At 34.9% G+C, this 15,406-nt stretch overlaps 1 protein-coding gene across 1 annotated transcript in view; it reads left to right on the top strand.

Moving 5' to 3' along the window:
• The first annotated feature begins 420 nt into the window (after positions 1-420).
• LOC111507753 (laminin subunit gamma-1) overlaps positions 421-15,406 on the top strand; it is an 80,846-nt gene continuing 65,860 nt past the window's right edge. Inside the window, exon 1 of the mRNA XM_074182626.1 lies at positions 421-847. Within this exon, the coding sequence (XP_074038727.1) occupies positions 731-847 (117 nt within the window). The 5' untranslated portion in view covers positions 421-730. The remainder of the gene's footprint in view (positions 848-15,406) is intronic.

The following is a 15,406-nucleotide window of genomic DNA, read 5'->3' as shown; positions in this document are numbered from 1 at the left end:
TTATTGGTCAACAGACACGCTGCCAATTTAAACTCTTGCTTCTGGAATGTTTCTTTTGTCTGCAAATATAAAGATTTATTGCGACCGATTAGGCTGAATAAGTATAATATATCCCGAACTCGATCAGTCTATAAGCAAATCAGTATAATTTTCAATTGCATGAAACATGCCCTTTGTACAATTTATGTGAGAAATAAAGGCGATCATTAGTATCATTATTATCATTGATTTTGGTTATTCTACTGATGCCAGAACACCAAAAAACATCACTATTGAATCTCCAAAAATTCTTCGAAATTATTTATTGCATTTTATTACAAATACAATCGCTGTTCTCAGTTCACAACTGAATCCGCCTCTGGCCCATTCAAAGAAAAGAATAATAACGCCGGCATTCAAAAATATGTTCTCTTCGTTCGTGCGGACATCTGGATCTTTCACAGCATCCCAGCTTTTGCTCTGCAAGCATCTGGCCGCACATAGTTTAGTGTGCAGTGTAGTTCAGTAGTCTTTTAGTCGCAAAGCGCGATTGAAGACCGACTTAGTGGGTTATGCGCCATTGTCCACTGCTCAAGAATAGGTCCATTTAGAGAGAATCTTCGCTTAATAGCCAGCTCGGCCAGTTTCTTCGGCTAATCGATTTCGAAAATCTCGAGAATGCGTACATGAGGACGTTATTATTGGTCAGGTACAGTGCTGGTATTCTGTGTGAATTGTGCGAGCTTTTAAAATGTGGATTTTCGCGGCTTTAAGTGTGGTGTCACTTATTTTCAACTGTGTTTGTCAACAAACCCCTGCCATAGGAAACAGGGGGACTAGGTGTTATGACAGTTTCAACAGGCCGCAGGTAAAGTATTACGAAAAACCCCAAAACATTAAATGCGTTTCTGAGAATTATTTTATCTTCCACAAAATATAACGCCACATGAACCTCATTTATCAGAAGTCTGGTTCTTGGCTATGGAAATAGATCGTATTTCACTGAGGGGGTGTTCATTATTCACTGTCACGATAAAGAAGATTTGAAACAAGAACTGATTTTTGTATTTAATATTCGAATTTCTCCAAGAACAAATGAACATAAGTAATGTCAGTTTTTTTGAAAATGGGAACTCCAGTACCGGATTCAGGGGTAATGAATCCAATCGTATTCCGACAATATAACATTTTTTCACGACAATAAATTTTTGAATAACTCTTGGTGAAAAATAAAATTTAGGATTTCACCTTTACTCACTCAAACCTTTCGTAATCTACATTGTATTGAAAAAATATTCAACTTCAACTAATAACAAAATTGTTTGAAATAAAACAGAATGTAGAAAATTATTTTTCGTATGATTCAGCCTTCATATAACTAAAAGTATTTGTTTCGAAAGTCTTTTATTATTTCGTGTAATTCAATGTTTATATGAAAATACCTGTTTTGAGAAGGTTTTTTTTTCTTCCAATTTGTGTCTAATAGTTACTTCTTTGCATGATCTACGCATCTTTGTATATAAAGTTAATTTTTGAAATTGATTGCTTCCCTACTTTATTTTCTTTTCCAAATAACAGTTTACTATGAGATTTTTTCTCAACATTTTACAAAACAGCGACACGTGTTTCACTTAAGAATAACTACTACAGGAGTGTTCAATATATGCAACTTTTGTAAAGTGTTTGAGATGCTTGTTAGCAACATTATTAGCCCCAATCAACACGGTTTCATGAAAGGACGTTCAAACGTCACCAATCTTGTAACAATCACTCGATGTATTGCAGAGGGTATTGATTGTCAGTCTCAGACTGATCTACACTGATTTTTCTAAAGCGTTCGACAGACTTGACCATAGTATCCTGCTCAACAAGTTTCCGACTTTTGGGTTATCCAATGAATTAATTACCCTCTTCAAATCGTATTTTTACAACCGTAAGCAGTACGTCCAACTCATTGGCCTCAAGTCTATCGAATATATAGCCACATCTGGTGAACCACAAGGATCAAATCTAGGACCCCTACTGTTCAATATGTTTCTTACTGATATTGGAGCTGAGATTGATGTCAATTTCCTTTTATACGCAGATGACTTGAAACTCTATCACAATATAACATGTTCTAACGATTACGAACGTCTCGCCCTGAATTTAAATCACGTTGCTACATGGTGTCGGAAGAATAATCTATCTCTCAACATATCCAAAGTAATGTAATGTCTTACTCACTGAAAACGAACATGAATTTATACAACTACGTCATAAACAATCAAGTTCTGGAGCGTCCTGACACACTCACTGATCTAGGTGTTACTTTTGATTCATCCCTCTCTGTCAAGAAACATATTGACACTACTCTAACAGCAGCTTATCGCATGTATGGATTCTCAGTTAGAAATACAAAAGACTTCAAAAAAGCTTCAACATTGAAATTACTTTATTTCACTTTTGTTCGATCTAGGTTGGAATATGCATCTATCGTGTGGAGTCCCTACTATCAGGTTCATATAAATGAACTAGGAGCCCTACAGAGGCGCTTCCTAAAATATATGTCTTTTAAACTTGAAGGCACGTATCCTACTGTAGGAATACCCTATTATGAATTGCTTGAAACTCACAATTTTTGTAGTCTCGAGGTGAGGCGTAAATATTATTCATTTCTTTTTTTATTCAAGGTCATAAACAATATCATGACCTGCTCTCAACTGTTACATATGGTGAATTATTGAGTTCCTAGATGGCCATCTAGGAATAGCGTCATATTTTATCTCAACACCCTGCATACAAATATAATAAAAAATCTTCCAATTTATACAATGTGCAATACCTCTAATTCTGTAGTCATGTCCTAGATATATTCAACTGCCAGATTATACAAATCTAAAGACATTTCTTACCTAACTGACAGTTGTTTTTAATTTTTTTTATATAGATTCACAAACTATATTATGTACATACCACTGTTACTCCCTATTCTGTTATTGGGTTCATCCTGTAGAATAGTGTATGAAATAAATAAATAAATGAATGAATAAATATATAAATATTAACTGTAAAAAAATTGAGCCGTCACGGGCCTGGCAGATGTGAAACAACGGAATTATTCTGTACAAGTAATATGCAGGAACTAATATGGCATAATGTAAGAATAAAATATTACGAATTTTTTCCAGCAATATATCACTAAAGATCTTAAATTATAAATAATAATAAAGCATTTTTCAATATGAATTCCACTATCATTAGAAAATTAAATATTACATACTTCTTCAATTGAGTATTTTAGTGCATTAGTTTTCATTAAAAAAAAAAATTAATGAATAAATAATTTAAAAATATCCTATGTTATGAAAACTGTAAATTTTAATCTACCAAGAGAGTAGATTTTACATTTACTGTGCCATACTGTGATTTTCCTTTTTTTGCAAGAACCTGCTCACTTTCATTTTCTAAATTATCACTGTCAGACATACTTTATTTTTAATAATTTTTAATAATTACTCATTTAGTAAAACACAGGTTATGTATACTGTAGTAAATACAACTGTATACACAATAGGTATCCGAGCCCAGTATGGCGAGGGATCGTAACGCTATACCAGTGGAAAGAGAATCGCACAGTCGCTTGCGCATGGCGGCCCGACGCCATGCCAGCAATCGGTTTTACGTACGGCTATAGATGTTTCACATCAAAAATTCATGATGAGATTCATTTCGATTTTCACTATAAAAGGTTTAAACGTGTTTCGCTAAACAATAGTTTTCTCAAGTAAGATTTAATTGAATTTAGGAAATGATTTGCTTCATCAATTTTGTTCAGAATTTCGAGCAAAATTGAAATATGGAATGATATATAGGGTGTTCTATTAAAGAAGAAGCAACTTTATTTCTTCAAGACTTTTTGACTGATCCTGTATAGTCAATTTGTATTAAGTGTGATAGATTTTGAAAAACTCTAAAACTTTTGTGCCTTAACATTTTTCGCTAGCTATCTTACTTTAGATAATCGACCGTTTTCATACATATCAGCGACCATGTATACAATGAATTATATGACTTTCTAATGACTAATAATCCTTCCTCAGTTTGGGTATGAACTAATTTAAAATAAACATTATAAAAGAAATTTCACCAACATTTTGAAAGGAATCATTGAACCAATTACCACATTGGAAAATAGATTCAGAGGGGACATGGTCAATCATACTTGGTAATTCACTAAATTTTCAAAATTCTTGAATGTGATCATTTCTAAACATTTCAAATATTTCTCTGTCAAATGGAATTCGTCATAATTGTTGTTGAACTTATGCTCCTCCGCCAAAAATTGGTTTGCAAATGTGGAATTGGTCTTCGCGTCTTCTATGTTCTTTTATACTTTGGGAAAATGTTCTTCCCGTTTCGCCAATATAATATTTTGGGAAAGATCCACAAGCCTACTTTTATACTCCTAATATATTCGACACTGTCTTTCAAATACTCGTAAATCTGCCTAAATTATTAGTTATTCTATAAGCTGCGGCCAAGTCTCTCGTTTTCAAAAAACGAGAGATGTTACTGGTGAGTTTAGCAAAGTATGTTAATGTCCTACGACGGTTATTATCGTTTCTTGAAACGGAATAGACTTGGTAAATGACTCGTTTTCGTTGTTTTTTGGGAAGAATGAAGTCAATAATATCTATCTTGTAACCGTTGCTTAGAGCAATATGTTTGATAGAACTCAGTTGCATCTAAAAATTACTTTATGGTAGTTTGTGAAGCAAACTAATGAATTCTGCTACTTTATGCTACTAGGAATGTGTCGAGGAATTTTGTATAACAATTTACGTATAAGATGATTTGTGAAAAATTGCAAAATTAGTTTACTAGTGTAATAGTCAAATCTGGAAATTTTATTGAATTATTCTACTTCACAGGGGTGAATTTGAATTGATGGGTGAATAGAATTGACGAATTCGATAATCTTTGCTGCCTGAATGAAACATTTTATTGAAATTGAAATAATTTACAGATAGGCAAATAGTAAGTAGATCCAAAATTTATTGTTTTACTACAAAATTAACATGGTTTCTGCTGAGGGGTACTCAATCAGCTCACTTGTTTCAATTGGAGGAATATTGGGTAATGAATTTTGCACACCAAACGATACAAACTTGCATGTCTAGTATAAATCTCACAATAAAATGTTACTTAAATACGTTATGGATTTTCATCAGGTATCGACCGATTCCATCACATAACGAAGTAGACTATACCTATTCAAAGAGGATTAGAAATATCTTCTTAATATTTGTAAGTATACTGCTTTATCATCAATTGTAGTGAAAACCATTAAGAAAGGTGTGAATTAAAACCTTGAGTGTGGTTTTAGTAAGATCAACCATTTAAGTATATGACAATCATCTTTGGAATGATTCAATCAAGAGGCACATCTGTTCTAGATCAATCTTGCAGTGTGCAAGGAAGCTTCAAAAGTCAATTTTTGTTATCTGCTTTTCCTGCTGAAGTTCAGTGTTTCTCATACAAGTTAATGTTCCTTGCACACCAAGTTACATTAAGCATGTCACGTTAGCTTTACTTGGTGACTAGATAACCGGTTAACTACATTTTCTATTATGTCAAAGAACCTATTGTCCATCAACTTACGTTTCCCTTCAAACTCATCTCTCGAGCAGGATTGTAGCTGTACATCTTCGTAATTCATTCGAACTTGATGGAGACATCTGCAGTAGCTCACGACTTCTAATGTGACTTTAGTACATAATTCAACGATAACAATGAGTTCGTATAAACTACTGTAGGGTCGTCAGATACCTACTTCGTGACATAGGTGAAACGACATAAGTTGGATACGTTGTTATCCTAGTAGAAGAAAATTGCTGCCGGGTATTCATGATTATTTCTAATGAGAATTCAGAAAAAGCCTACCTGACAACATCGAGAAGAGCCAACTGCATTGCAACATCATTTATTTCTAGTTTTAACAGCTTCAAGTATCATAAAATGATGGAAAATGGATTGGTAGTACAGTTTCCAAACATTTAAATTAAATATTATTGTGTTCTCAAGTTACAACTGAGAACTGAAACGAAAAAATGTGTAATATTCCTTTAGGATATCTAGAAATCAAGGTCAGAAAAGCATGTGAATAAGAGAGTCATCTTTGAAGAAGAGGTTAAAGAAAATTCCCTACTTCGAAACTTATTTAAATTAAAAAAAAGGTCTCTTCTAGCAGGTGAATTCAATTTCCCCCACAAAAAACTGGTTTCCGGTTTCCTCTGGTTCATCGAGACAGTCTAAAGCCGCGGTCAGCAACAAGCGGACCGCGGTCCGTAAACGGCCCCAAATATTGTATTACATACCAAGTACATATAAACATTCGTGATGAGGTATACCATACCTCTATCAATTAAATTAACACAAATAAAATCTAACTTAGTAGGTACTAGTAGCCTAGTTAACCTGTTTTACCAACCACTGATGAGTTTCCTAACTAGCCTGTGCGTGTGTGAATCAGACTGATGCGATTTGAATATTTTCAAATCTCTGTTATGCACACGAAACATTCATAGATTGAACTTCGTACCATTTTTTTGGAAATATATGCGGGAGTATTCTACAGCGCACATCGTACTTACCTTACTTCAGCGTGCTTGCTCCTGTTTTGTTTTGTTGAAACAAGCACGAGCGCGTATCGAAATCGATAGTGGGGGAATGGAAAAGCACTGAAAGCAGACTGCCAGTCATCAGTCGCAACACAAACAACGGAGTAACCGGACATTTCTTTTATGATTTCTGTCGTTTTCATTCGTATGATAAAAAATCTCTCTATACCTACGTTGATATGGACACTAAAAAACGAAAAGTCGACAGTGAAAATAGCAGGTTTTTGGCAGAATGGATTTACGCTGCCTGATATACCTCAAGCGGTTCCGGTGTGCAATAAAACTGTCGCTATTGTTAAAAGTGGAAATTTGAACGACACTACCAAATAACTCATCAGCAATTCCTTAAAAACTTTCCTCTTGGCAGTTAGGCTCGTAAAAAAATTCAGACATATCTCAGTTGTTACAAAATTACTAGTTCGTTGCATGAGCGACCAAGAAAAATCCACAGAAGCAGCGTTACTGTGCTGGACGCATAATAAACACCAGAAAACAATTTCAGATTCTGAGATAATAAAGAAATGTATGTTGGCAGTAGTTACGTCACTTTTTGAAGAACAAAATGATGTCTCTGAAATTCAAAGTATTCCATTGTCAGCGAGTAGTAAAACACTCTTCTTGAACTTCTGCAAAAAGCACCTTGGCTACGCCATAGCACTTGATGAATCATGTGACATTGTTGATGATGAACAAATGTCAATTTTCGTAAGATTTTTAGACATTGTTTCAGATTTTTAGGGAAGAGTTGCTAGCAATATTCAAGGCCATTGATGATTTTATTACGAAATATAACATTATTTATGATAAAATGATTTCGCCTTCAAATGAGAAAAAGGTGTAGTAAAGAGAATCAGAGATAAAAATTCAGGTCTGATATCGTATCAGTGCTCAATTCATCAGGCAGCCCTTTGTGGAAAACTTAGTGCTATACTGAAAGAAGTGATGTAGAGCCTGGTCAAGTTATTAATTTCATGATATCTCATTCTATTCTTCAGGACCGATATTTCAAGAAGTTTCTTTCTGGCAGCGAATTCCGACTTAACTGCAACACGACAAAATGTTCGTTGGCTAAGTAAAGGTCGAGTTATTGAAAGTTTCTGGCTGATAAAAGAAGAAGTAACCTCCTTCTTCCAAAACTTGGGTATGAAGGGAGCCAGAAAGCACTTTGGGTTAATAAAAAACGATCGAAAGATGCTGGTTGTGGCTTTTCTGGAAGATATTTTAAAACATTTGAATGTGCTCAATATAGAGTTACAAGGAAATGGAAAATTAATAAGTGATATGATACAAAGCGTGTCTGCTTTTCGTTGTAAGCTGGATATCATTGAAAAAGATATCGTTAAACAAGAATTTATTCATTTTCCGACATTGGAATTTAAAAAGGAGACCTCTGATGAAGACATTTCAGAGTTTGTAAAATTCCTGGCCGATCTTAAGGACGAATCCAAGACTATGCAGAGATAAGTAAGCTATCTCCGTTTCTTAAATCTCCATTTGAAATTGATGCAGCAGCAAAATGGACAGATGTCCCAGGAAAATATAAAAATTGTAGAAGGCTAGCTATCAATTTGGCCACTATGTTTGGCTCGACATACATATGTGTAACATCCTCAAAGATGAAATTTTTTAAAAACAAATATCGTTCGAGATTAACAGACGCTCACCTAGAAGACACACTTCGAATTTGCTGTTCCTCTGGAGAACCAAACTATAAAAAATCTGGCTCAAGAATGTCGGTGTAGTTTCTCTCATAAGAGGTCTTGTATTTCTTTTATAATTGAAAATGTGATTTGAAACCAAAATAATATGTAGCACTTTATTTTTAATATTTGTTTTTTTTTCTTGACCCTGTTAAAATTTTCCCACAGTATCCGGACCCCACCTAAAACTACTTGCCGACCCCTGGTCTAGAGGTTGTTCTTTTCAATTGATGGTCTCATTTCATGACGTCTGTGGTTGAGAAACCGTTGATCTGAGAAGTCAATCGAAAGTTGTCAATGTTGAAGGTGATACTGTTTGAATAGATGAAAATCTTCTGCCTGGTGGTACATTTATCGCGTTGTCGCGTTTTTATTTTTCTAGATATCCTACAAATAGAAGAAACGTAGACCGTTCCATTCAGAGGACGCGTTACTATTATCAATCAATGACCCCACACCCGCGTAGAAAGTGATCATTCGATTCTGGAGACGTGTTTCCTAGTACAATATAATCTCGGATATAATGACTTCTGTATTTATACAACCAAGGAAATTAAATATGGCTAAAGTGCTCTTCAATTCTTTACCAATCTCTGGACCACTGTAGATATTGTACATTTCATTCCACAACACTTTAAGGAAGATTTTAGGCGCAGACTTCAAAGTCAATCAAATTAAATGAATGATTGGTTTCATTCATCTAATCTCGGAGGGTACCTCAGCCCTTTTTCAGATTTTTTCCAAGCTCAATAGATGTGTTTGTAAAACATCGAAATTTGTTATGTTATACATACTTTTCGAATATAATCGCTGAAGTTTGCCCCATAGAGCGATGCCACATCTACACATCCCACCATTTAAAGCTGGTGTTTATTTTGGTTCGGTTTGAGTATTAGGGTAAAAAAGAGCACCTTTCGGGCTGGTCGCCCGTGGTCGTTATAAACTTGCGCCAAACGTTTCGTCGGCATGGTACATCTTTGGTGGTGTAGGGGTTGACTGCTAGGACGAAATTTGGCAGAGAGTCTCAGAAACGGCTCAGTCGTTTCGTTCTGCCACAACCTACCAGCCCGGTTTTTTTTCTTTCCAATCATGACTCCGGACATGACTATGTTTACATATTTTTCTGGGTATTGCTAAAAGTGTAGGAGTTTTCATCGCTCAATAAAAACAATTTTTCTTATCAACCTCCCCATTCAGATATAATGTACATTCACCTCTGAAATTTTTTTTTCAATGCCTCTAGGCTTAGCATGTGGTGAAATAACTGGTCTTATATTGATGTGATCAAAACTTGCATTTATGGAGAGTCCTACGAGTTCCGATTGTCTACACATCTCCCACCCACATCAACAATACCTGTTCCATTTTCAAGACTTTATTAGTATGCTATGGAGGAGATTCAGAGGAATTTTTGTGAGAAAGAGCTGATTCTGAAGTGAAAAAAAGACATGTTTCGAGGTTTGGTCTTACTATTCTGATAAAGTAGAAAGCCACATCTTAGCTTACCTATCCATTCAACACTTCTGCATCTAGTCAGGTAGGTAAGCAACACAACTGTAACATGTAGTCATCTAGGCCGGAATATGTAGCTCTGGAACCGTACATGTGGACCCTCTATAATATCATATATGAAAAAAAAACTAATTAATACAGTATAAATTATAAATTAAATTAATTCAGTATAAAGGGTTTTACAAAATCCGCGACACGTGTTTCGCTATACAACAGCTTCCTCAAGCGTAAACAGTGTACGCTTCCTCAAGCGTAAACAGTTACATAGCTTCCTCAGGCGTAAACAGTTTACGCTTGAGGAAGCTATTGCATAGCGAAACATTTGTCGCGGTTTTTGTAAAACCTTTTATAGTGAAAAGCATACAATAAACTGTATTAATTAATTTTAATATGGATTTTCATCAAGTATCGGCTAGTTCTATTCAATTATATCATATATGGCCTACTGAAGAGAGTCCGGTTTTTTGGTCAATATTGAGGATGACGAATGTTCAAGGTGGTTCAAAATTTCCGCCTGAATGACCACAGTAACCTTCCTATATGAAAGCATCTGTAAGTCTTCATGTAATACTTCATTAGTATGCTATATATATATATATATATATATATATATATATATATATATATATATATATATATATATATATAAATATATATATATATATATATATATATATATAAATATATATATATATATATATATATATATATATATATATGTATATGTATATATGTATCGTTTATTTAGCACAAGCTAATGCAGTTACAATATTAGTCTTAATCTAATTTAAAAATTTAAATGTCACAATTAAAATTTAAAATTTAAAATCATGTACATTGAAACATATAAATAAAAACAGCACAATGAATAAAATAAAAAGAAGAAAAAAAACTGTATTAGCAGGTTCCTATACTAAACACTTTGTAGGTCTAAAAGGTGCACTTTTAATTTTCTTTTAAATATATTTAGAGAGGTAGCATTCTTAATATCCTCCGGTAGTTCGTTGAATGCTTGAACTCCTTTAATGAAAACTGTATTATTTGAATTGACATTACTAGTCTGACGTATATGAAAGTTATTGCATTTCTTGTATTGTATTCATGATATTCAAAGTTATACTTTAATTTGTCACGTAGATATACAGGAACATCACCAGTTTCAATTTTAGAAATAAATATTAATGCTAAATAACGAAAGTGCAGATTCAGAAGGATTTTTGTGAGAAAGCGCTGATTCTGAAGTGAAAAGACGACATGTTTCGAGAATTGGTCTTACTATTCTGATAAAATAGAAAGCCATATCTTAGCTTATCTATCGATTCAACGCTTCTGCATCTAGTCAGGTAGATGCAACACAACTGTATGGTTTGGAAAGTAGATCCCCTGTGATTCTCTCAAGTAACATGTAGTCATCTAGGCAGGAATGTGTAGCTCTGAAATCGTACATGTGGACCTTTTGTAATATTATATATGGTCTACTGAAGATAGTCCAGTTTTTCTGCCGATATTGTTCAAGGTGGTTCAAAATTTCCACCTCAATGACCACAGTAACCTTCCTACATGAAGGCATCTGTAAGTCTTCATCTTCTTCTCTGATTTGGGAGCGTTTGGTGACCTACTCAGTGGTAGTTCGTTTCCGTCGCTGATGCAGATTTTGCTTCTGTTGATCAATAATTCGGAGCAAAGCAGTTTTATAGGATTTTGAGGAGGCAATGACTCGCTTCCTGGGTACACCACTTTACTGCCTAAGTTTGTTAGTAGACAGAGTTGGAGAAACCCTTGCTCTCGATCCGATGTTACATGGAGATATATGGATCGTTTAGTTGACGTCTATCTCCTCTACAGACTGTAGGTCGGATTCTTCGGTCCATATAGCGTTCCACAGTAGCTAGAAAAAGGAGGTTCATCTCTACCGGTGAGAAAGTTATTAAATTGCTTGAAAATATAGTAGTCGGTTGGCAAGAGGTCTAGGGAGTATGGTGGGTGAAGCAGAACTTCGACGCTCAATTCGTTTTAATTTTCGGACGGTGATTTGTGGAGCAGGATCGGATCTCTTCTGTTAATTAGTGCCGGCTGCTGCTAACGAAAAATTTGGGTACGTTCCTCAGAATAGGACTCTGCTGTTTGACCCGATTGTAGAAAGTTATAGTGAATCACACCAGCCGCTGACCACCATACAGAAACAATGTTTTTTTTTTGTAGGTTTTCACCTTTGGGAAGTGCCTGGGAGGCTCATCGGTGGCCAACCACTGTCCTGATCGTCTCCGGATGTCGTAGAGGATTCACTTTTCAACACATGTAACGATCCGATGCAAAAAAGGGTCGTTTTGGTTGCGAAAAAAAAAATAGACCTCGCAACGTGATCATTTATGTCGCTTTTAAGCCATCAAAATGCGCATGGGATCTGACGCTCTGTTCTTCCACCATCCCATTCACTATTTGTGATGGGTCAGTCTCCACCAGGATCGTCAAACCCTCGTTCTGGATAACTGCAGGTTTACCACTTCGTAGCTCAATTTTAAGGCTAAAATCTTCGGAACGAAATTTCGCAAATCTATACTATCATTACCAAATGCCTGGTTAATTTTTCGCCCTATTTCAGCAGCGCTTTGGTTTAATTTGAACTCGTAGAGAAAAAATAGAAGGAAATCGATTAACGACATTACACAGTAATTAGCTGAAAAGATTTAAACAATCAAAATTTGAAAAACTGAACAGCGTCAGTATATATCGATCAGTATACACCACGACACAGTAGAATGAATATTTATTGAGATATGGAACTACAAAAACATATGACACTGAAACGGACAAAACTTTTAAAACTTTCTAATTACATCATACATCCTTCCTCACTTCCAAATTGAAAATCCAATTATAGTAACAATGAACATAACCAAAACCATATTTCCAAAAGATGTAGGTCGGTAACCGGCCGGTTCGACGTGGGTGTTTTGTTCACTCGTTCAATCGACCGCTGTGTGAGTCGGTCGTTCAAGCCTCAGACTGAACGATCGATTTTCACTTGCTATCGTCCAATTCGTGTTAGGAATCACACGTTAAAACCTCGCACAAATTTCGACTTTTGAGGGTTGTCGTTCGTAGGGGTGCGATAGCTGGTTAACGGAAACAACATATTTTGAGCATATTTTTTTAAATGTTTTTGTAAGATCCGCAAACGATAGTTGTGATGAGTTTTTAATGTCTTGTTTTTGTATGACTGTACTAAGAAATAAGTCGTTTCCGCAACATGAAACTAATTTTTCTGCATTACAGTCATCAATGGATAATGTTGTTTTTATGGTTGATCCTCCGGTAAAAAAAAATCACAACTGTTCGTCCTGTGCCAATTCCTCCCTGGACGTTCCTCATCTCTTTAGGTCTTGTAGAAATGGGAAAAACTGAAATATAATTAAAATGTAATATAAAATACATTTATGCTGATTGCAACGAATAGGAATATTTGCACGTGCAATGAGGTTTTTGACCTTTCATATAGTGTACAGTCGGGATAAGCACTTAAACTAACTACTTCTTTACAATATCGTTATCGATCAACAAACACCATACTGTTTGTATCCAATTTCAGTGGATAATTAAATTTGTTTAGACCCTGTACATATTGTATCAGCGACATTACCTAATTCAATAATAAAACATATATTTGTGCTGGAGTGATTCTAATTTCGGATCATGTGTTTCTTTGTTTTATAAATAAATATTTGATCACATCCTTGTGTGAATGTTCTCCAGATTCTTCTGTTTTAATAACTTGTAACTAATTGGTGTCCGTTTCTGACAAATTGTGAATTGTAACCAGAATATAAATTAACGCATCAGTTAGCTCTCAATTCACTTAAGTGAGTTATTTATATTTCATTATCATATCTTCGATGATATCTGTTTGGTTCTTGATGCCTCATTTGAGAAATAATACATCTCAATGAGTAAGTTTTACTTCTTGAAAATGATGTTTTCCTAATCAGCTGTTCCTTGCTTTCTTTCTGACAATGAAAAAAGATTAAACATACGGTCAATGTCACCATCTTGATATTCAAGGAACAGCTGTTATAATCGTCACTTGGGTTAACATATGGACATTTTACGACTCAACTACAAATATAGCTACATGGAAAACTCTTCACATGATCATCTGAAATTTTATAACTGAGATTCACAAGTGATTATGAAAATTAGCCTTAATACTTTTGAAAATCGTTGACAGTAGTGTCAGCGTAACGTCGTGAAACATTCTCAAATGAATGACTGTCAAATTCTAACTACAGATACAAAAAATGATATAGCCTGAGTCGAAGCTTTTTGCCGGGTTTGTTGACCGTAGTCTGCGGGCTGTTATGTATGACTTTTCGTCTACAACTGCGAGAGACACTTTCAAAGACGATCAAGTATTCAAAGATGTGCTTCAGTTATCTTCCCAATTCATACTGTTTTGTTCTGGATTCGAGTCACCAGTTGTATTTCATTCAATCCAACATTTTCTGAAATATCGAACTAACAGTGAGAATCTGTCATCAGGTTCGAGATCTATTCAAACTTATTGAAACTTTCAGAAAGACAAAGGTTTGCCTAATGAGATGAAATGTTTGTTATTTCCAAAGAATGAAGAAACTGCGACATGGTATAGTTCAAAAAAACTTTATAGTGCAACAACAGCTCCCCTTTAATGATATAGTTAGGGAGCTAACTAACTAAATAATTCCTCTTCCATATTCTCTGTTTCACTCTAGGTATTTGTTAAGCAATTCCACTCATCTTCTGCTCTCCATAAGTGCTTGACGTTTGTTCATTATTTTAAATCTAAATCCTAGTTTCCTTATCCAATTCTGAAGAGTTTTGTCTTCTTCCTTATGATTTCAGTTGAAGGAATCTCATTGCTTTTGTAACAGTCGTATACTGTTTTTTATTTCACTGATTTTATTTGATGAACATTTGAAGGTTTTGGTAATCCTGTATCACACTGCGTCTTGCGTTCATAAGATTTGTTTTTGACTATTTTACGTACAGTTGAGAAAAGAATTTCGGTCAAATCTGATGTTGCTTGTAATAGTTTGTTTCCTTCGAAACCAAACTTGAGATGTAGATCCTTATACACATTGAAACATACTCTCTGCGTTTCAACATTCAAATGCATCCGAATCTTATTCACTGGTATCTCTTTTTCGCGTTGTTCACCATCGCTATTGGAATCACTACACTGGAAACATTCTGCGTTGCTATCACACTCGTTATTACTATTAGTACTTGTCCAAGGATACCACATTTTAAACAGATAACAAACATTTTGAGTAATTATGACTGCACCAATATCGAATTTCAACATTCAAATCGCGATCAGTTCCGGCGATAACCATCCCCGTATTCCCGATTTCTATTCGTCACGGTAACATGACTTCAAATTTAATTTTATGACTTTTCCGCCAATCATAAAACTTGGTTAGCAAAAATATTCAATACGATCCGCCAATTCTGCAGTCAACGTGGACTATTTCGCAGCCGGTTCATTTCTATGTGTTTAAATATTCACAATATCGT

Source organism: Leptinotarsa decemlineata, unplaced genomic scaffold, assembly GCF_025532065.1.
Source record: "Leptinotarsa decemlineata unplaced genomic scaffold, Ldec_3_MD MMD2_tig00026328_RagTag_RagTag, whole genome shotgun sequence".
In the NCBI taxonomy this organism is placed as follows: domain Eukaryota; kingdom Metazoa; phylum Arthropoda; class Insecta; order Coleoptera; family Chrysomelidae; genus Leptinotarsa; species Leptinotarsa decemlineata.
Note: the sequence above shows the minus strand (reverse complement) of the source record. Positions and strands in the feature narration are given on the sequence as shown.